At 35.2% G+C, this 23,113-nt stretch overlaps 1 protein-coding gene across 1 annotated transcript; it reads right to left on the minus strand.

The window, feature by feature from the left end:
- Positions 1 to 5,791: 5,791 nt before the first annotated feature.
- LOTGIDRAFT_93532 (hypothetical protein) lies at positions 5,792 to 14,559 on the minus strand (the record flags this gene model as incomplete). Its single annotated transcript, XM_009067689.1, has 7 exons — positions 5,792 to 5,953; positions 6,302 to 6,435; positions 6,974 to 7,267; positions 9,763 to 9,913; positions 10,601 to 10,722; positions 13,809 to 14,009; positions 14,508 to 14,559. Coding segments are annotated over 7 exons (1,116 nt in total), but the record flags the coding sequence as incomplete, so codon positions are not given.
- Between the last annotated feature and the right edge of the window lie 8,554 nt (positions 14,560 to 23,113).

Consider the following 23,113-nt stretch of genomic DNA (forward strand, 5'->3'; position numbering starts at 1 on the left):
TTTGTAATGTTTAATGCACCTATGCTTTTTATTTTTGTTGAATTTTTTGGGCTTTCAAGAATTTTTAAAAATGTTTTGTAATTTTGTGATAATTTAATTTATTATATTTCTTAAAATGTTTTAATTTTTGGCTGCATAATTGGGGTACAATTGGGGGTTCAAACCATTCTTCTAGGGAATGCCCCTCTGTACCCATCACTGGCACTGCTTATGTTTTTGGTGGGCATGGTCATTCATCCAGCCTCAGAAGGGTACTTATAGCGTTTATCAAAAATGACTGAACTATTTTGGTAAAAACTTCGTGACTTGTACTTTCCCTTTCAAATTATTTTTTAAATTCCACTTTTAAATTTGTGTATGATTGGAGTATTTTAGTTGTTTAATATATTTTTGATAGGCTTTAGTTATTTGATGTAGTGTTTTTATTTAAGTTTTAAAGTTCGTATCTCTAAATAGAAAGAAGCAAACAAGTTGAAGTGAAATCCGCCATTAGGCCCTAGTCCAACCATATCCCTTTTAAGAACGTGAAACAGTTATTTTCTAATGATGCTTTTTCCAATGTGCCATAATTGTTTTTGAGAAAATTTCAAAGATTTTTGATGTGTTCATTTGTGTTATGTCATATGGGTAACTATAAGTATTAGTCGACAGGTTTAAGGGATAACTTTCAGGGCTAATTTCATTAAATATCAGATCTAGATCTTGATATTTTCTTTCATGTTTTTTCTCTGGCTGACTCAACATGCTATCCATGATCTGACTAAGTGATTATGTGACTGATGTTCTAGGTCAGTGAAATTCTCAACTAATCAAATGCTCTATCTAATTCTGGGATATTCATTACTAATACATTGACTTAAATATTGTCGAGTCAAGCACGTAACTTTTTGATTGGCTTGTATGCTATTGGTCCAACATGCAACTGAACACGATTTAAAAAGGAGTTATGTCTGATCATGGTTGGTGATTGTATTAACCCACAGAAAAAACCCCAACTAAAATCCAGATCTGTATTTTAATAAGATTAAATTAAGAAACACAATTTTGTCAATTTTATGGTATACTACTCCTGGTCCCGTATTCTCAAAACAATCTTAGCGCTAGGATGTCCTAGGTTCTAGGTTCTTATCTTCTAAAATTGATTCTAGGACATCCTAGGTTCTTATCTTCTAAAATTGATTCTAGAACATCCTAGGTTCTTATCTTCTAACATTGATTCTAGAATATCCTAGGTTCTTATCTTCTAAAATTGATTCTAGGATATCCTAGGTTCTTATCTTCTAAAATTGATTCTAGGACATCCTAGGTTCTTATCTTCTAAAATTGATTCTAGGACATCGTAGGTTCTTATCTTCTAACATTGATTCTAGGACATCCTAGGTTCTTATCTTCTAAAATTGATTCTAGGACATCCTAGTGCTAAGATCGTTTAGAGAATATGGGGCCTGAGTTTTATTGTACATGACCTTTAACCCAGGAGTAATATGCTATCTTTATCCCTAATTGTCTCTAAAGAATTATTTCAGGGCTAGCCCCTTTCATCCCCTCAGGACTTGTATTTTTTGGACTTGGCTTATTTATTATAATGTATATATATTTTAATTTTTGATCTATGTGTGCCTTATTAATATGTTCATTAATCATATAATAACATATCCAGTAATAAATACCATATCAATATACAGACTGTGTATTTACAAGCCAGGGATCCCAGACTATCTCTATTGAGAGGAATTCCTCTATCTTTCTAGCCAGTGGAGTTTTATGTACTACTTCTATGTGTCTTATTGGCTAATGACTGGCAATGTCATGCAGTGTGCAATGAGGGAAATTTAGCCAGGACAGTCTACTATGATTATAGATGTAGATTGTCAATAATAAATTCAGTAGAAGTTATACATTTTTATTATAAAACAAAGAAATAGTGAATTTGCTGCCAAAATATAATTATTTCCACCCAGAAAACAAAAAATACTAATTTTAGCCTCGCCAAACGTGTCTAAGGTATAAGCCTAAATTGAATCATAATTTTTTCAAATTTTGTGATAAAATTACTTTGGATAATCAAATTTTTAAATATGTTAAGAAATTATTCTAGTGCGAGGGCCAATCTTCTTTACTGATCATCTACAGTAAAAGTAAATATGTTGCCATTTGTCAGAAACTTGCAAATCCAAAATATTAGTTAATCAAAGATATGCACATGCATGTATGTTTCAAAAAAGGTACAATCCACTTTATTCAGAGGTAGAAAAGATGGTAAATCTTCCACCTACCCTACCCTCCCAGCAATAGTAGACTGGTCCTGTTTTTGTTTTGCACATTATTTCACTTTACTGTGAAAAAAACTATACATATCCAGGTAAGTTTCATGAATAGTCCACTTTATTCAGAGGTAGAAAAGATGGTAAATCTTCCACCTCTCCTACCTCATACCATATTGGACCGGTCTTGTTTATGTTTTGAAATTTCTCTGTATGTGCATTCTTTGACCTACTTTAAAAAGAAATGTACATTTAAGTGTATTTACAAGCACTTCAATCAAGATATAAGTCAAGTAAAGATATTTTCACACATTTAGGACAATTTCAATATAAGAAGAGCAGTCCACTTTATTGCAAGGTAGATTAATAGTAATTAAAACCAATTAATCAGACATATATTATGTTGATTACTACTTAAACTACCTTTAATAAAGTAGACTGCTCTGTTGATGTATTGTATCTCTGGATGAGAAAAGATAGCTTTACTAAACTCTATAGCCAACTATCGCTCTGAATTCAAAACCTATCTTTCCTCTTAATCTACATAAAAATTAATGTAATATACAAAAAGCACCATACATATGAAACACAAAAGCACGATTAGATATTCGGCACCACACATGACATCTTCACCATGTCAGGCTATTACAAACTTCATACTTATACCTTGACTGCAATAGCCACCTTTCTTTTATCAAGGAATGAAGCGATTTGATTGGACTGAACGCTGATTGGCTGTATCCTCAACGAACAATCCAATCAATTTGCTTCATTTACAAACTTCCATGATACAAGAAAGATGACTATTGCAGTCAAGGTATAAGACAAATCTAGTAATAGCTTGACAATGTGAAGATGTACACAAGTCTAGGCTTTACTTTGACCCATTGACCATTGGGTTTATTTAAACCCATTGACCTAATGACCTCACTGATGGTGAAATCCTCCACCTTTATAAATATTAGCTATAAATCTATATAGAATATTGTTATTAAAATATATACAAGTATTTACTATTTACATGCTTTAAGAAATGTTGACATAAAAAAGGTTTTGCACACGGCACATAAGAATTTGAAGTGCAGCCAATCAAATGATAATTAAAAGATTTTGAAAAGAAATAACATTAGAGTACATTAAGATGGTTCTCCCCATTCGCATTACTCTAAGATTCCTGGCTTACAATAACTTTTGAATTATAAGCTTTCAAGAAATACTTGCTTAGATTAATCTTTACATCCGAAATTTTTTACAAAGGATAACTTTGTTAATTTGGCTGAGTGAAATCCAAACTATTTTTGATAAAAAAGGACTAATTCTGCAACTGTAGCACCCTTTTTACATACCTAATATTGCTTTTTTATTCACAATCACCTAATCTTGTATAATGGGTTAATTTAGGATAATAATAAAGTTATAAATAAAAAGACTAATATGATGGAATATTCTGCAGTCTTGATCACTCCAGCATTTTCTTCTTTATCAGCTGCAAATAAAAAAAACAAATTGGTAACTGCTTGATTTTAGATGCAATGACCTGGATTATTCATACTTATTCACAATTGGATCACCAGATTTGTTGACCAGAATAAGAACCATGACCCACATTTTATTGCAGGAGTGAATGCCACAAAGAAGATTCACATGTACTCTTCAATCAAAAAGGTAAAGAAAATACCTCAAACTTTACAAAATAATTATACCAAGCATAAAATCTACAAATGTACTATCCTAAATATGGGAAAGTAGAGAATTTTTCAAGCAAGAAAAAAATTGCTAAAAGAAATGTTTAAGAAAAATTTTATGATGAAAATTATCTGACAATTATTAAATGATAGCTTTAATATTCCAATTCATGATAGCTTTAATATTTCTATTAATAGCTTAAATATTCTAATTCATGATAGCTTTAATATTCTTATTCATGATAGCTTTAATTTTCATATTCATGATAGCTTTAATATTCCAATTCATGATAGCTTTAATATTCTTAATCATGATAGCTTTAATATTTCAATTGTATCTTTTATGTTTCATGACATATTTAAATAATTCATGATAGCTTTAATATATATTTACAAATGTAATATCTCTCTTTATTTAAGCATTATCATTTTTTGATATGCTAATACATGATAGCTTTAATAATGTCCCACCCCCCAACCCAAAGAGGTGGAGAATATAAGACTATAATATGAATACTTACAGGAATGTATATGAGGATTTGGTAAAGTTGGTGTGGGAGGGGTTAAACCAGCTGTGAAAAATACCAAAATGCATGTGCATCATTCAAACATCACACAAAAATAGGTCAAAAATATATCTAGCTTCTATGTCATGTATGAGAGGCATTTTGCTTTAAAACACTATGTGTGATAATGTGGGATAATATTTTCTTACTATCTGCTTTAAATACTGGTAGAACTGAGAGTTGAAATTGAGCTCTATCAGCAGATATAAGCAGGTGAAGCAGTTATTAAAATATATACATCTCTTTAACCAAGGTATTTAAACCAAAAATGACCCAAAAGTGGAATATTTCGAGCTTTAAGGCAAGACCAAATTGAAGAATTTTCTTATTGTTGTCCTAAGTTTTTAGTTTAAAAATTATCTAAAAATAAACTGGCAGCTTAAATCAAAAGTGTTATATCTTAAAAGACTAAGCACAGATATGACAGTGAGATAGCACAGCGAAATGCCTCTAACACAAATAATCAAGAGAATATAATAGGTGATCTATATTATGATGCGCATTATATTCCCAATTATTCAGTATCTGCTTTGCTATTTTCCAGTGGATTATATAGTAGCTTATGGAGTGTTCTTAGAATTTAATTTTGCTAAGGAAAAAACAGTGACAGGAGCCTCTGAGACAGGAGTACTAATACGGAGCAGACTGACAAAATGGGGGGACAACTGTCAGACTGAAATTCAAAATGCAGCAACTCTGTGGAGGCATCATAGATGCAAGTCTCATTTGGCCCCTCCCTCCTTCCCCCTGCCGGCCTGTACCCACACTGGGAAAGAATAATATGAAAATGTGTACAGAAAAAAGACATGCTATGCTCAAAGATGGTGCTTCATGCCAATCCTTGAATTCTGTGAAAAAGAATTTCTTAAAATGATCTATTTAAAATGATAGCATACTAGATTTCAAAATGGCAGTTTTTTCTGGTAAAATTAAAATCATTCCTATTGGCAGCAAACAATGAATAAAATAATGATCAATTGATGAAATGATGAAACAAACATTGTCTTTTTAAGATTTCCCTGACTGCCATTTTGCAGTCTTTTGGCGTCAATTTTGGAGTGGTCAGAACTTCATAGTGGCAAATACTCTAATCACTGTACCCACTACTACTATGGTGGTTATCTGTGCATGCCCACATTAAGAACACTCCACATCACTCTGGGACTGAGTTTGTCAACTCTTCAGGAGAATACTAGATATAGTTTATTACATGGGCTACAAAAACAATCAGAAAGACTGTACCTTTGTTTGTTTCAAAAATAAAAACATTGCTGGCTTCTCCCCAACCGTAATTATTATGTGCTTGTAAAATAACTTCATACATAGTCTCTGGTTCTAGATCTTTGACCATGTAAGATTGAGAATGGATTGGACCAGACGTCATGTCAGCCTCGATATCAACTTCACTCCAATTTCCTGTTAAAGTCTCGTTGATAACCTGTAATTGATATTAAATTGGAGGGTGTGGTGCCAGACAGGGTATTTTCATAATGAAATACTTACTCACTTATGATTGATATACTACCTCATGTGAGAATTTCATTATAACAGGTGTGGTGCCAGTCAGGGTATGCTTACTCTTCTAGACACCTGATGCCACTTTTCATTATGAAATACTTACTTACTCACTTATGATTGATATACTTCCTCATGAGCTGCTACCAATATTGTATATAAGTATGTTGTTTGGTTTTGGGTTTCGTTTGAGGTTCGGATCGTTTGTACTTGGTTTATTTATCATCATTAGGGTCAGGGCTTCAATTTTTGCAATTCTTATTACATTGACTAATTGACTTACATTTCTGATCATTAATTTATAATTATCTAACTTCACCACGGATACCGTCATCCATTCTAATTCAAATACATTAGAGTAGTTCCCCTTGATATCACTCATAATTTCACTCTTACTTGGCAACGCTAAAACACAGAACAGTAATTCAACTGGTGAAAACAGGTTTCTTGAAGACTAAAGTGAGATAATTTGACAGGTTAGTGATTACCTCTATTTAGTCTTCAAGGTTTAATTTTATGACTTCAGATCAAATTCTTTTTTGCATTAGTTACACAGAAGCACAGATTAATAATGCAACTTCAGTACAAGGTACACTAAAGGGAGATAATTTGACACCTTAGTGATTATCTCCCTTTAGTCTTCAAGCTTTAAAATTTTAGCCTTAAATTCAGCTGTATACTAAAGACTAAACAGAGATTTGGCAGTTAAGAGTCTATTACATTTTGGTCTTCATGGATTAATATGCTAACTATTAAAGTGATTGTGAAGAGGTTTTCTAAAAAAAATTTATGTATATAGGGGATAATGATAGCATCAATTTGCACCATTTCAATTTTTAATAAGACATCTATGGTTCCTGCAATTCCACTAAAACTAAGTGTTTGATGATGACAAGTTCTTGGAAAACGTGTCAAAATTTTAAGAATAAGTAAAATAACTTACGTGTTAAGACCAGTTTATGGATAGCTTTTCCTCTATTGTTTTTCACCACACAAGTATAGTTCCCAAAATCAGAATCTTGAAGGCTCTTGATGTACAGTGTGTAGTCTGTTTTAAACCCTTGCTCCACAGCACGGAGTTCTTTATTCTGAGGGAGACTTCGTAGACTTATCTTATCTCCATTGTGTCTCCATTCCACCTTGGGTGAGGGCTGGGCGCTGGCTAGACACGGGACAGACACTTCTTCTCCAGGCCCTGTGATGATTACTTTCTCTTCTGTATAGATTTTAGGAGCATCTGGAATGATTAAAAAAAATATTGTTCATTTCTTAACATTAGTTAGTTACATGGTAGCTTTAAACATTGATATTAACAGTAATATTACATTTCATTGGAGACTGAATAGCATTAAATGGTAGTTTTTATGTTTCATGGTTCAATATCTAATGGTAGCTTTAATATTTCATGACAGCTTTAAAATTCCATTTCATGGTAGCTTTAATATTTCATGATAGCTTTAATATTTTATGACAGCTTTAATATTCTATTTCATGGTAGCTGTAAAATTCCATTTCATGGTAGCTTTAATATTTCATGATAGCTTTAATATTTTATGACAGCTTTAATATTCTATTTCACGGTAGCTTTAATATTTTATGACAGCTTTAATATTCTATTCCATGGTAGCTGTCGTATTCCATTTCATGGTAGCTTTAATATTTCATGATAGCTTTAATATTTTATGACAGCTTTAATATTCTATTTCACGGTAGCTTTAATATTTTATGACAGCTTTAATATTCTATTCCATGGTAGCTGTCGTATTCCATTTCATGGTAGCTTTAATATTTCATGGTAGCTTTATTATTTCATGGCAGCTTTATTATTTCATGGTAGCTTTGATATTTAGAAAACACTCTCAAAAGATCGATCTAAATTTTTCTGAATGATGCCAAAATGATGCTTGCTTACCATATTACCATGTGACAATCATGTGCAGAAACACATCACTCCATTACTACATACTTCATCATATTGCATTCAAATTTGAATTTTTATTGAGTTTGGCCTACATATGGTTTAAACTTGGCCTTATTAACCAATTGAGAACTAACTGTATATAAATATTGTATAAATTCTGTTTGATTCCCCGCTGACATTTAGATCTTAACACATGTGTTAAAGGTGTTCACTTACAGATGTTTTCTAGCGTTACACACCATGCCTACAGAATGAATCATGAATTTCTTTCAAGCTAGGGTCACATTAGAGGTGACTTCATTCACCAGTAAATTTGGCATTAGATTAAAATTGATGGCTATTCACACTGAGTTGATGTTGAAATAAGAATAAAGGCTATTCACACAATGCTCAGAACATGATCTCTAAAGTGCATTAAAATTTTTCATTTTTTGATGGAAGGGATTCTATACACTGGCATTTCTACGTCTTTGGACCCCCACTTTCCATTTTTTTATCATTTTACATAGTGAAAGAATTGATTGTGGCCCCCTGTGAAATTGTGTGGCCTCTGCTTGTCCTAATTTTACCTAGAAACTCCATGGATTCTACACAGGTAACTTTTTATGTGTATCATAGACAACGGAAATAAAAGATAAAAAACCCTGAACATTGTAAAAACACATGTGTTTAATAGAATAAGAAATGAAATGAAATGAATGGAGTTTTACGTCCTACTTTTTTTGCACTAATGAAGACGGGCAACGCCATGTAGGGTGCAATGAGGGAAATTTTAACAGGACAGCGGCATTAGCCTGCTCTTTTTCGATTTCCAACTGTCGAGGGATCTTTAACGTACACAGCCTGTAGCACACAGGGCCTCGGTTTATTGTCCCAAACCGAACGACTAGACGCTTTTTCCATGTCAGCCCCTCGTACCTGCATCACTAACAGGGGGAAACAGGGTTAATAGAATAAGAAGACAATAGCAATGATATAAGGTTGTAAAAACACATGTGTTTAAAAGAATGAGAAGACAATAGAAATGATATCAGATAGTAAAAGCTGTTATTAGTAGTAAACATCTACTAATACTAATTCAACAAATCTTGTTTAGAACTCTGCCAAGTTTTGGTACTATGAACCTAGTGTTATACAATTAAAACCATTGCGTAGTATTCTTTATTTGTACAACTGAGTGATTTGGAAAGTTTCAAATGTCATTTCCGAAAGCGAAAATGAAATCTAACAAGCAGTGGCGGAGCCAAAGGGGGGCAGAGAGGTCAGCCGCAAGTTTTTCGGGCAAAATTCTCATAACTAGATTAGAAATTTGGGCAATCTCAGATATCTCGCCCCCTCTCCCCCCACGGATGTAATCCTGGCTCCACCACTGCTGACAAATTAGACAACTAACAATTGGCTAGCGAAATGAATAAAAAGCTTGGAACATGGCAAAGAATAAATGAAAGGGTGTGGAATTAAGGGACATCCCCATGAATCATTACGTGGGGAGGGGAGGAGGTTTGTAGGGGGTTGTGAATTGCCAAGGGGACCTCAGAGCTCTACGCAATTTAAAACTCAATGATAAGAAATGACAGTACTTTTTCGGCATTATATTATTTGAGGATATTTTTTTAAAAAGGCTGGTATTCCACAGTGTTTCAACCTATAAACCTGTAATTTGGTTTACAAATGTCTGATATCTCTAATATTAGCAGGTCAAAATATTATAGTCTTAGCTTTGATAAATATTTCTTAAATGAAATGTTATCTGTTTTTGGGGGCAACGGGGGCAACAGTGGCCCGGCCACCCAGAATATATTCATACTTACAGAAGACCTTGAGTCTAACTGAGTCTTCTGCATCATCACCAACATCATTACTAGCTATACATTTATATAGACCACCATGATTATACTCTAGACTAGATAGTCTTAATGTATCACCAAATATATAGTCTTCTCCATACGGCATCATTTTATCCTGCAATGAATGAATGAATGAATAGAGTGTGGTTGGATGGATGACTGGATGGATGAATGAATGATTAAAGGAATGAATGGATGAATGAATATATTGGTTTGAGGAGGGGCAATAGATTGTTAAGGGGGGGCTCACTGCACCAAGAATTTAAGCATTTCAAGGGAGTGGGGGTTGGGGGGAGTGGGCAGAGAAGCGCCAACCTTGATTCAGCACAGTGGCATGGACCCCCCTTGATCTCCCCCTGTAGAAACGCAACTGAGTATTCACCTTTATAATACGTACTTTCCAGAATTATAATTATAGTACGTTCTTTAGGCTATATGGATATGAACTGTAAGGGGAGTTAATCCTGTAAGAGGTGAGTTTACAATGATCTAGCATGATATATAATCCTTGCTATTAGATATCAGAATATTACTGATTAATATCTTTGTCTTCTAACATACAATCAATGTTCTAACTTATAGTGCCTTCAGACGACTAAAGTTAAGCCAGCTTAAGTAACAACTGTTCTTCAAGCCTCGTTTACTATTTTGTAGCTTGGACATTACCTTGGAATGTCTTTTTCACCTCATATCTTCAAGAGAGTTTTAACTGCACGCAAACCAGATGCCAGATTTTAATATTGAAAAGTGATACAGCTTAAATGAAGTTCAATCAGCTGGTAAAGGAAATGTGGAGACATACCTGTCTGACCCAGGTAATATTAGGGTGTGGTCGACCTGTAGCCGTACACTGGAATACGATATCATCTCCTAGGGTAGCCTCTACAACTTTGGTCTTGTTCACCATTTCTACAGTTGGGGGAACTGAAAAATACAGAAACATTGTAAGATTGTGCCAGTCAGGTTAGAGGAAGCTTCAAAATGGCTGAAAACTACATAAATATTTTAAAATGTCTATCTTCATTGTCAGTCATGTAAGATTGTGCCATGTCATCGCTGAAACTTCAAATTGGCTGAAAAATACAGAAATATTCTGCTATGTCTATCTTCATTGTCAGATTGTGCCAGTGTTTGATGGACACCTCAAAATGACTGGTTATAACTTCACACAAGTTAATGCTAAAACTAAATTCTATACTTCTGGAACACTTAATGTCACTCTATTATAGAGTTTTTCAACTCATATTCCTTTAGTAGAGTCCACATAATGTATTTTTGAAACTTTTTTATTTGCCAGTTATGTCTGGATGCAGCCTCAAAATGTCTAGTCTAGACCTGGTTTAGTCAATTTTCTCGCATACAAAGTCAGTACTTATAGTTTATTTAACAGAGAAATGAAACAAGATAATGTCAAAAGATAGAAATAGTCTTTTTTCAACTTCAAACTGTCAAAAGCCCTGAATATTTCTAAAAGCTAAACTTTCAACACAATGTGTGTAACAGCTATTAGCATATCAAAATGCATTGTAAAAACAGTATTATGGTATAGATTAACAGGTTTAGTAAATGTTGTGAGCCAAGAATAACAAATCACATCACTGAGTGAAACCAACAGGATGGGTCTATATGATTGTATAACATATATTATGGCGGGAAAACAGTTATATTATTGCATCTGTTTAGCATTGACATCAACCTTCCAGCACTGACGATTTTTTCTTGGCTACATAAATAGGTCTTGGAGACTTTAAGTCCCACTGTTCAAATTGAAATGTAACAGTCAGTATATATCTGATTGTGTAATGTATTGTGGCGGGAAAACAGTTATATTTTGGCATCTGCTTGGCATTGAGAACTCCGCCTTTCATTTTAAATTAGTAATTTGTAACATTTTAGCACCCAAGATTTTGCGAGGAAATTTGGATGAGACTCCTTATTTTCGATTCCAATCTGTCCAAACAGACGACAATCCAACATGCTACTGACGGCACTATTCCACTGTCCTGTCAGACGACAATCCAACATGCTACTGACTGCACTATTCCACTGTCCTGTCAGACGACAATCCAACTTGCTACTGACTGCACTATTCCACTGTCCTAGCAGACGACAATCAAACTTGCTACCGACTGCGCTATTCCACAGTCCTAACAGACGACAATCAAACTTGCTACCGACTGCGCTATTCCACAGTCCTAACAGACGACAATCCAATTTGCTACTGTCACAAAAAAAAAAATGAGTGTTCGAACTTAAGGATGTTATTAATGTAATTGACCACCTTCACCCTGGTATAATTCCCCTCCCCTAATTATAAGGGTCAAAATAACAACCTGACGTCCAATCAACTAGACCGATGATAGCATGTGACATTGAATACAGAAGCCATGTGGTGATGTCCCAGGGGAGATAATTTCACGCTAACAAAAAGCTCATTACACTAAGTGAATTCTAATGAAATGAATAGCTGAAATGGAGTTCTAGATGTACTTAGGACAGGCAACACCATGCAGTACGGAATCAGGGAAATAGCCAAATCTTATGAAATTCATAATGGAATTATTCCAATGTTGGAGCATTTATCAGAAACAGTCATTTAATTTCATGAATGAAGGAAGGCAACATCATGCAGTGTACAATGAGGGAAATAGCCTGACTGATTCATATTTGATTTATAATTGCTCGAAGCTCTTTAATGTACACAGCCAGTAATGCTTTTGAAAAGGAATTTAGGAGCATATCAAAGAATAACATATATATCAGAGACTGCATGATTTTAGATTTTTTTCAAATTTTTGAAAATGTATTTTTTTAGCTCTAGTCAGACAAGACTGGCAAATAAAACCAAATCAACATCCCAGCAATATCATCTATAAACAACAATTCTTCACTGTCAAAATATATTCCCTGCATGAAGCTAATGTCAGACATGAAAAGGTTTATAATAAAATGTTTTGAGAACAAAGTATGTATTCAGTAAATAACAGTAGGCCATTGTAATACTGGTCTACCATATAGCTTATTATCTTCATAGTGTCTTATGTCAAAGAAAAAAAAGTCAGATTTCACTGAAATATCAGGTGGCATTTAAGATATATTTCATCTTATCACAATAAGTGTTAAAATGCATTTTTCCTCAAATTTAGACTATGAGTATTTTACTCAGACCAGTGGCATATTCAGGAGGTGGGGCGTGGCACCATGACCCTTTTTCGGGCCGAAAAAATGACAAATTTATCCTACCTTCACTTCCAAATTTGAGTTTGATGTATTCCCCCCGCCTTCCAATGACTTGACCCCTCTCAAATCAACAAAGCAGAGTCATGGATGCCAACCCCAAATAAAATACTCAAATCACTGAAGTCTGTCATTTAAGAAAGGTGGCTATTGCAGTCAAGGTATTAGATACATTTCTTAGTAGCTCCACATTGTGAAGGTACATTTATCCCTGCAACTAACTGGATGAAAATATTTTCAACTAAACACTAGACTTGATATTTAACCTAGCTAATATTTATAAGTTTAAATTTCAATATTTAAACCAGATTTTCAACATACATTGTATATAAATGTTTATTTTTCTGTTGATATTCAAATCAGATGTGATAAAACTTGAAACTGTAAATTTCTTTTTAATATCTGAGCTAGATTTGATAAGGGAGAGAATCTGTTTGAAGTTTTTGACCTCAACAGGGAATAGACCTACATTACAGCTATAAAGATCACTTATTAGAATTAAAACCCTAACATACTCATTGCACACTGCTTGGCTTGTTTTCATTAGATCAAACAGGAGTAGAAGGATGTAAAACTCCATTCCATTTCAGTTCAATTGGTTAACTGTACATTCATATTTCTTGGGGACATAAATTTTCAAAATTTTGAAACAAATTGAACCCCACAAGTACGTATTACATTTGCTTGTAAATATAAGTTTTTTTGAAATATTTAGGCCTGAAATAATTTTCCCTAAAAGTATCCTAGTCAAAAGGAGAGAAATGATGGCTTACCAGTGACCATGATGGAGTGAAACTGTGAAATAGGAGGGAAAGAGCTGACTTGACATTGATATTTCGCCTCGTCCCCATCTTCAACATCGTTTATCTGTAGATTATAACGCCCTACGATGGAATAACGATCGTTGCTTGTCATTATCAGATGGTTTAAAGATAATACAGTTGAATCTTTTAACCAAAATACATTGTAGGCACCTGAAATACAAAATTAGATTGTCTTATCCCAGTCTATAATGAAATTTAGACAAAACTATCGTTTGGTTTTTATTAGAATTCTTAATATGACCACTTCGATTAGGGTCTACAGACAACCATCTTGAACCTTCGTTAATTTGATGACACCACCAGCCAATTAAATTCTTGCCCTCTACAATGCTTGGAAGTTATGACAGGAACAAAAGATGTAATCTGAGAAGCATAAGACACTGATTGCATCTTTTGTTTGAGGCTTGTTAAATCTTACCACTATTTTGTGGAAAAAAATCACCAATCTTCAGCACAGTTCAGTCATTTTGAAATATCTTAAGGACTTGAATGTCTTATGACATGATATTTCTTTCCTTTTTAATGAAATAAAGATGTAAAATCAACAAAATATGAGGACTTTTGAGTTAAGAACTTCTTAAATTTGCTTAAGAATTGTTTTTCCTACTAATCAAACGCAGAAGTAAAATTTTAATATCTATTTCTTACCTAGATTTCTGACCCGACAATGAATGGTGACATTGTGACCTCTCATGACCTTTATATCTTCAGGTACAGAGTCAAATTCCTGAGCTGAAATGAAGAAGAGAAAAATGAATATCATTTGAGGGTTATAAACTCCCACGCCAGTAGCGTATTTAGGGGGAGAGCCATTGACCCTCATGCCTTTGAAAGGTCTTATTTTGAAGCCCTCTAAATGCTCACGCCATCTGAAAGCAATTCGCTTTTGTGGGTGTCTGGAAGCCCCAGTCCCTCGGCCTTAAGAGGCTACGACCCTTAGGGCTTCACCTCAGAGAGACACCCCTCATTTTTGGCCTCCACCTCAGGCATTTTTTAGTTGTAAATGCTCACAGATCACTTCTTCGTATCTCTTACCCCCCAACCTTACCCCTGCAATTTTTCTGGGCCATATTTCCTTCTTTCTCCACTATCCTTAACAGCACCCCACCCCCATATCAAACTTTTCAAACTGGAGTTTGAGGAAATAAATGAGATGGAACCAGCAGGTAGTTCCATTGCACTAAAAATACTGTTTATTTTCTAAACACAACTCAGTGCTATATATAAATACTAGATCTGTTTTTCTCATCTTCACAACTAGATGGTAAAGTAATGACAATCTTATTGCTAGTTAAATCAGACTCCTAGCTGGTCCCTCTCTTGTCCCTTCCAACTGAAATCCCTTGTCATCCTAGTACTCTCCAAGCTAAGCCCTTGCCATTCTAGTACCTTCCCAACAAAGCCCTTGCCATTCTAATCCCTCAAAGTTAATGTCCCTTCCAATCTAGTCCCTCCCAGCCTCTGCCCCACCTAGTCCTTTTCTTACCTCGTCCCTTCCCAACTTATCTCTCTTCCACCCTTGTCTCTCTCTCCTATGTCCTTTAAAATCTATGCCCCTTCAAGCCCAGTCCCCTACTGCAGAGCCTAACCTGGTCCCCTCCTACTCTTTATCCTTACAAAACCCCCTGAGCCAATGCTGGTACCAAACTATATCTGGAACCATAAGGTTGATATTTGATTGATATTATGATTGATAGGTCAATATGCGATTAGGACCAACTGATATAACAATAGTAGTATTTATATTATAAACAGTATAGGTATGGTCTGTAGGTACTAGTCTACTGTACTAGGTACTATGCTAATATCTTAAAGGGCAACAGGGCACAAAACTTATCATAATCATGTAGACTAGGAAGTTTGGGGGTTGGTTTGTTTCATGATCGTTAAATAATGTATTCTATGCCGGTCTGAAAAGTGGGGGGCATGTAGGGGCGAAGGAATTGTCAAGGCAAGTGTAAGATGATGAGAAATATTCCCTGCCCCATAGAGACGCCATTGTTATAAAACTAGCTCAATCCATCATCTGATTCTTATAATTCATGTCTGTACTTTATATCAGTTTTTCTACAGATGTTACAAAACAGATATAACACTAGTAATCACGATTTTTTTATCTATAAGATGAAGTGGGTGTCTGTAGCAAGTAGAAGTCTGGTGTAAGATTATCAGGAATGTCTGCTAGTTACAGAGTAACAGAAATCATGAAGTTTTCAGGAATTACAATGGCACTTGATAATTACAAGTAGTCAAACATCTGTTTTATTCTGTTCAAACAACCATAAGGTCTTGTAAATATTTTTGTCTCTTTAGCTCTTTTAAAATGAAGGTACAAAAGATATAGTGACGTTTCTATGTATAGAGAAGAAAGTAAGGGGCTTTGTAAGAGCCTTTATATTTCTAGGGGTCCACAGACTGTTGTTTTCTATGTTAAACGGTAAGAAATTTGAAAGTGGGAGGGGGGGGGGGCCAAAATAAACTCTTATTGACCAAGTTTAGACTTTAAATTGCATGTTCATCATAAGAGGTAGTATTTCTCTAAGTTCTTATATCATCCCCAGCAGTCAACTAGTACACTTAATAAGAATGGGCATAGGCATAAGAGACAGGGGGCAGTCAATTATTATTTTTTCGGGCAGCAACCTAAAAAACCTCGGGCAGCCAAGTAGTATTTTCGCATCCTGGCAGTCAGAGTCAGAGTTGTTTAAGAATGGGTAATAAGGAATGCTGTAATTTATTGTGTTTATTTATTAAAGATGGCTGGATGTTGATTACTCTCCCTCATTCAATAAATACTCCCTGTTTACAGACAAAATAATAAACATGACCCTCAGTGTTTAGATCTCTACTTAATTTCCACTTGCTCCTATCAATCATTGCTCATTAGGTTCACAAGACTGGCTGGAGAGGAGACTCTTAGATTGGCTATGGGTTGTGCTCATATAGTAATAGGGGGGTATATGGGGGTTCACAGCAGCAAGCATTTAAAAAAATTGAATGATATTATGGAGGTCTCTCCTAAAAGAGGAGAGCGAGAAGAGAGGATCACAGAATTGGCTATGGCTGCCACAAGCCAAAGTACTGAGGCCTCCCCTAAAGTAAGGCTACAACTATTGTAGGGTGTTGTAAGTATTTTTTATGTGTAGCTGGGACACAGATAGCACCCATTTTCAGTCAGTGGTTCTTGCAATTCCATTAAAACTAACCATTTTTGAGTCACAAAGATCCTTGAATATCATTAGGTGAAATTGCAGGAATCACAGACGTCTGACTGAAAATCGATATGGTGCAAATCAATGCTATCAATGTCCCTGATACACATATAAAAAGTTTAGAAAATCTCTTTATAATCCCAGCAACTAACTGTTAAACTAACCAGAACAATGAGTCATTTGTTATTATGTTCAATGGAGTTTAGTCTGTAAATATGTTTATTATGGAAATTCTCCAAATAATATTTTTCTACCTGAGTCTAATCTACATCATTTATCTCCCTTTGTTCATAAGCTAATCATTACACTATTACAAGGAGAGTTGATTCCAGGTGGACCTTTTTGGGAAAATATACATGACTGGCAAATACTAATATTGGCAAATCAACAGCCCTGGAGATAGTACGGAAGAGCCCCCTCCAGATATATTACTTGCCCCTCCAGATATATTCCTTCACCCTCCAGATATATTACTTGCCCCTCCAGATATATTACTTGCCCCTCCAGATATACTCCTTCACCCTCCAGATATATTACTTGCCCCTCCAGATATATTACTTGGCCCCCCATATATATTATTCGCTCTCCAGATATATTACTTGCCCTTCCAGATATATTACTTGCCCCTCCAGATATATTACTTGCCCTTCCAGATATATTACTTGCCCCTCCAGATATATTACTTGCCCTTCCAGATATATTACTTGACCTTTCAGATATATAAATTGCCCCTCCAGATATATTACTTGACCTTCCAGATATATTACTTGCCCCTCTAGATATATTACTTGCCCCTCCAGATATATTACTTGCCCCTACAGATATATTACTTGCCCCTACAGATATATTACTTGCCCCTCCAGATATATTACTTGCCCCTACAGATATATTACTTGCCCCTCCAGATATATTACTTGCCCCTCCAAACAATGAAGTCTGGCTATGGGCTAGTAACAAGTGTAACATATATTTTAAAATAATGTAAGACAATATCTAGAACTGTGTTGGGATGAAATTCTATTCCTCCATGACAGAAATTCCTGACATTTCTCAAGAACATTCCAGTTGTAAACATTCTGCTAACATTTCTACATGGATGGCATGGCAATGGGGCATGAAGAATTTTAGAATAACATGGCATCAAATCTAAAATGTATAGGGTTTCATGTGTACACTATAAAGTTTGTATACAGAATACAGAATTAAATGGGCTATTGAAGTCTTCTATCACAGACAGACAACACCATGGAGTCCAAGAGGTTTGGGCAGGGTTTGGGGGGTGTTTGATGGGTGAGAGAAGCCCCTTAGACCTTCAAAGCTTCTGCATTTTGAATCTTAACCCCTGGCTGCAGGCTGTTAGGTTTGGGCAGGGTTTTGGGTGTTTTTGGGGAGTGAGAGAAGCCTCTCAGACCTTCAACGCTTCTGCACTTGGAATCACAACCTCGACTGCCGAATAAAAATACTGGAAACAAACCAGGAAAAAAGTATAAAAATTAAAACTAGACATTATGTTTTCCTGTAACAACCAGGCTGGAATAATTACTGCTGTTTTAATTCCAGTTCATATAAAACTGAATAATTTTGAATTAAAAATAGCCGAGTTAGTAACATGTGTGTGTAATAAAAACAGTGTTTTCTGGAGTTATGGAAGTTTTTAGTATGACTCACTAAATTACTAAATTATTTCCAGTTTTTTTTATTATATCATTCAGGGTTCATACCTTCTGAAACTTTTGTTATTTATGAACATCATCCCCCCAACCCCCAAGCCCCACCTTGACCTCACCACTATATGATATTCTCTATCCAATCAATGTTGTTTCTAGGAAACATTAAATGAAGGGGGGGTGTCGAGCAAGTCCACTAGATTTTCCAGTCGGGGCACTAGGCAATTCTTTCACTATATAAAATGATGATAATAAAATTTGTAAGTGGGGTGAGGGTGCAAAAGGCTAGTTTTCCCCTCCCCCCACCATACTAACCCCTCTGTATTCAATCTCCTGGATTGTGTATTATAACCCTGGCTCAGCTCTAAGTTCATTTTGAAAATACGGACCCAAGATGCCAAGAAAAGACCAAGATTTCTAATCCTACAATGTGGTTGCAGAACGTCCAAAATACAGACTACCCTATCACACCCCACCCTCCCCCACCATACCCCTATCTCGCCCCCCTCGCACCACACCCCTATCTCCCTACAATCAAGAAAGAAATGAATATCTAATAATTCATATGATGATATCTAATCCTATATCTAACTAGTCCAGTCATGTTTTATTATAAATATAGCAATATTAACTAATCTCCTGAATGAATGGTTCTATATCTTCTTGTTGGTAATACAGAATATATCACGATCTTATTCTTATAGTCTGGACTACACATGTACTCATTTTTATCAGAAAAAGTATGGAAAGGGCAAATGAAGTAAATATGAAAAAACTAGTCAGAACCATCTTAAGTCAAAAATGAACTGAAATTAAATGAATGGAGTATTACGTCCTACTTTTATGTACCATGTGGGCTAATGAAGACCGGCAACGCCATGCAGGGTACAATGAACCACAATGAAATACCAGGACAGCGGCATTAGCCTGCAAGTTTTCATATTCAACCTGTCGAGGGATCTTTAATACTGCATAGCCTGTAGCACACGGGGCCTCGGTTTATTATCTATATTAAAGATTCTCAAAAAATGATGGAAATTGGAATAATAAACATTTATCATATTAAGATAGGAATAGGAAACACTAGTCATAATCATCAAAAAACCTCAAATTTAAAGGGACTAACCTAAGTATCGCAATGGGTGTCACAAAACAACCAGGGGTAGAACACTTTACAGGATACCTGGTGCTACTCTGCAACTATGTTTCTCAACTCTGCAATACTTTAAGAGAGTCACTTTGTCTCGCCTCTCAGTCCCACCTGTGGTGTGAGCCCCCCTTGACAATTTAGTGCCTCTATTACCCCCACCCCCTGAGCACTGGCCAAAATACATGTTTAACCTCACCCCACCCCACCCCACCACACACCCGCTTTCTAAAAAAGGCTTCATTTGAACATTGACAAACTTCTTAAATAGAAAATTTCAAAGTATGAAATAAATATGTGTTAAACAGGTCAGCCATCCCTGTAAAAACTTTCTCAAGATGTTGAAAGTTCTAAAGAATATTGTAAACAATTTGTTATAGAGAGATGCCTAATGTTATACTGTTTCATAAACACTAGCAGCATTCTGTCAAAATATTACATTCTGATGAATTTCATTCACTCAAAGACTTTCAGGATAAAGTGGTACCAATGTTGAAGTAATACTTTTAACTTAAGCAGAAATATTTTATCTGGTGAGTAAAAGACTTTCAGGATGGAGTGGCACCAGCATTGAAGTTATACTTTTTAATTGAAGCAGAAATATTTTATTCTAGTAAGTTTCAACAGTCAAAGACTTTCAGGATGAAGTGGCACCAACAGTGAAACATAATTTTCAATACAAACTTTTCAAAGCAATAAATACCTTTTCTATAGTGAATTTTAATTCTAGCAGAATTTTGGTGAAAATCTTATTGGTCAAAGACTTTCAGGCTGGAGAGGTTTTAAATTATTCTATTCAAGTGAAATTTCATCCACTCAAAGAATTATGGTTTTTGGAAAAGTTGGCAGTAGTACAGAATTTCATAAGTTTCCAAACCCTTTCAATGTATTAAACAGATCATTTTGCTTCCAATTATTCTGCTTCCAAATTATGCTCGGCTCGGATTAAAAGATGTATGCCTAGTTCTTCACGTCGCAACAGTGTCACAAGAGTAACATATCGAAACTTGGCGGTCCATTGAATCGGAACCAAACTTGCAGGTAGTATGCTGCCAAAAGTTCTGACAGACAAGTAAAATTTAAAAAGGAATTCCAGGCCTACCTTTGACTGTCATGAAACAAAAATAAACACCTAAAATCCATGAAAAACTTCCCAATTTCAACATTAAATCCATTTTTATTCCAGTTTTTTTTAACTCCTGAGTTTTTATGGAATAACGACCTGACACAATTCACCTAGTCTGTAGATTGACTGGCATCAAACACGCGTATAATTCATCACGTGACAGGCAGAAAGGCGGTGTGTTATTTGGCATTACGTGATCCTGTCAGTCTGCTAGTGGGTTGGTGGAATCACGTTGGGTTAAAGGGGCAATCCCACTTAGTTTGGCATCAATTGTTGAAGACTTTCATAAGGCGTATATTATATAGGAGACTAATGGGGAGCCCATAGCATGACAGATTTTCTCGAGCAGCATTTCTCGGATTCATAAAAGAAATGGCATTTCCAGTGCCTTAGACCTTGCAATTCTGAACCTATATTCCACGATCTCAGTAAGTTTGACAAGGCTATCCATGTTTTATGAAAGCGTAGGTCACAGAAAAAGTCTGGAAAACTGAGATGGTATTCAACTGTCACCTCTCCTGGACGAATCCATAATAGAAGTTTCAAAGTGTATGAAATAGACCAAACATAATCCCAAGACTCAATGTCATCCACCAAGTAACGGACTAAAACTGCAGAAAAATCCAGCCTCAGGAAGTTTCAGGGGTCGCATCATAGATCAGATAATAGACTTAAAATTAAAGGGGCACATCTAAAAGTGGCATGCTCCCTTTAAAGAGGTTACTATTAAAGAAACCCGAACCTGAAATAAGTATACAACAAAAATCCTAAAGCGCATCTTAGATCAGATTATAGACTAAGAATCAAAGAGGGACATCTGTAAGTGACATGATCCCTTAAAGAGGTAACTATTAAAGAAAGCCTGTGACTACAGTAAAATCCAACATAGGATTTCAGTTTAAAACGTGCCTGTACCAAATAGAGATCAGATCATTAAATTGAAAATTAAAATGAAAATAAAAAGCGCAACTCAAAAGTAGGATGCTCCCTTTAAAGAGGTTAACATTAAAGAAAAACGAAGCTGACATCGTGTATGTATAAGTATGTGTTTGATTTGCTATGCTAGTTAACAAGGTCTAATGTGCTCCGGGCCAATACACATAAACAGGCCAAGTTATTAGGAACATTTGTTTCAATAAGAGAAATTACAAATCTTTGGAATTGTCTGCGGTTTTACACCAATAAGGTTTAATTAGAATGTGGCCAGTGGCGGCGCCAGGTTTACGTCCGAGGGTGGACTTCTGCCCCCCTTTGGCTCTGCCACTGAATGTGGCGTATAATTTTAAGAAGTACCAGAAAATGAAAATAAGAGAAATTTGGACAGCAATTTCATATATGAACCCTAGGATATCAATCTGATGAAATCCGGGGGCCTAATTCTGGAAACTTTTAAGTTGAGTTTGGTGTGCTTCATCTGATTGGTCAGTCACTAAAATTGATTTTGAATGAAGTTTTATTATCCAATCAGATTTCTGTATTAAAATCTGAGCCATATTCTCTATTTTAGTTTTCGGGGAAGGGAGAATTTGAATCTGCCAAATACACAGGTCTAGGAATTTCTAGATTGGAACAATTACTTCATTTAGAAATTGGAATCAGCGGTCTGAAACCGTTGGGTATCTGTTAAATGTGGCTTAAAGTCTGTTTAGTTTTAGAGAATAAGGTCCACATCTTGATGTTTAGTTTATTATTGCCTTGGAAGGTAAGTGGAGTCGCTGAAACAAAAGACACCAAACGAAACCTCCAAATTGGTAGGCCTGGGCCTATTTTAATCAGAATAGCTAGCTATAGTCCTGTGCTAAATTTTGAAATGGGCGTCACAAGTTTCACAACAAATTTCGAAATTCAAAATTTAAAACAATGAGTAAGTAAGTAAGGCTTTATAAATGGCCCGAGTCGAAATTTAGAAAATATATTGTGTTTTTAAATGTCATGACATTTAAACTATAGAAAGTTATTGAGTTTAATTATAAACATTTACACACATTTATAATTATTTCAGTCTATTGATTGACACGAGGCTGAGCTAGCAGACAGAGCTCACAAAGGGCCAGATAATATCTGTTTTCTAAGATGAACATCAAATGCCTGTTAACCACCAT

The sequence above is a fragment of the Lottia gigantea genome, assembly GCF_000327385.1.
Source record: "Lottia gigantea unplaced genomic scaffold LOTGIsca_85, whole genome shotgun sequence".
Classification (NCBI taxonomy): domain Eukaryota; kingdom Metazoa; phylum Mollusca; class Gastropoda; family Lottiidae; genus Lottia; species Lottia gigantea.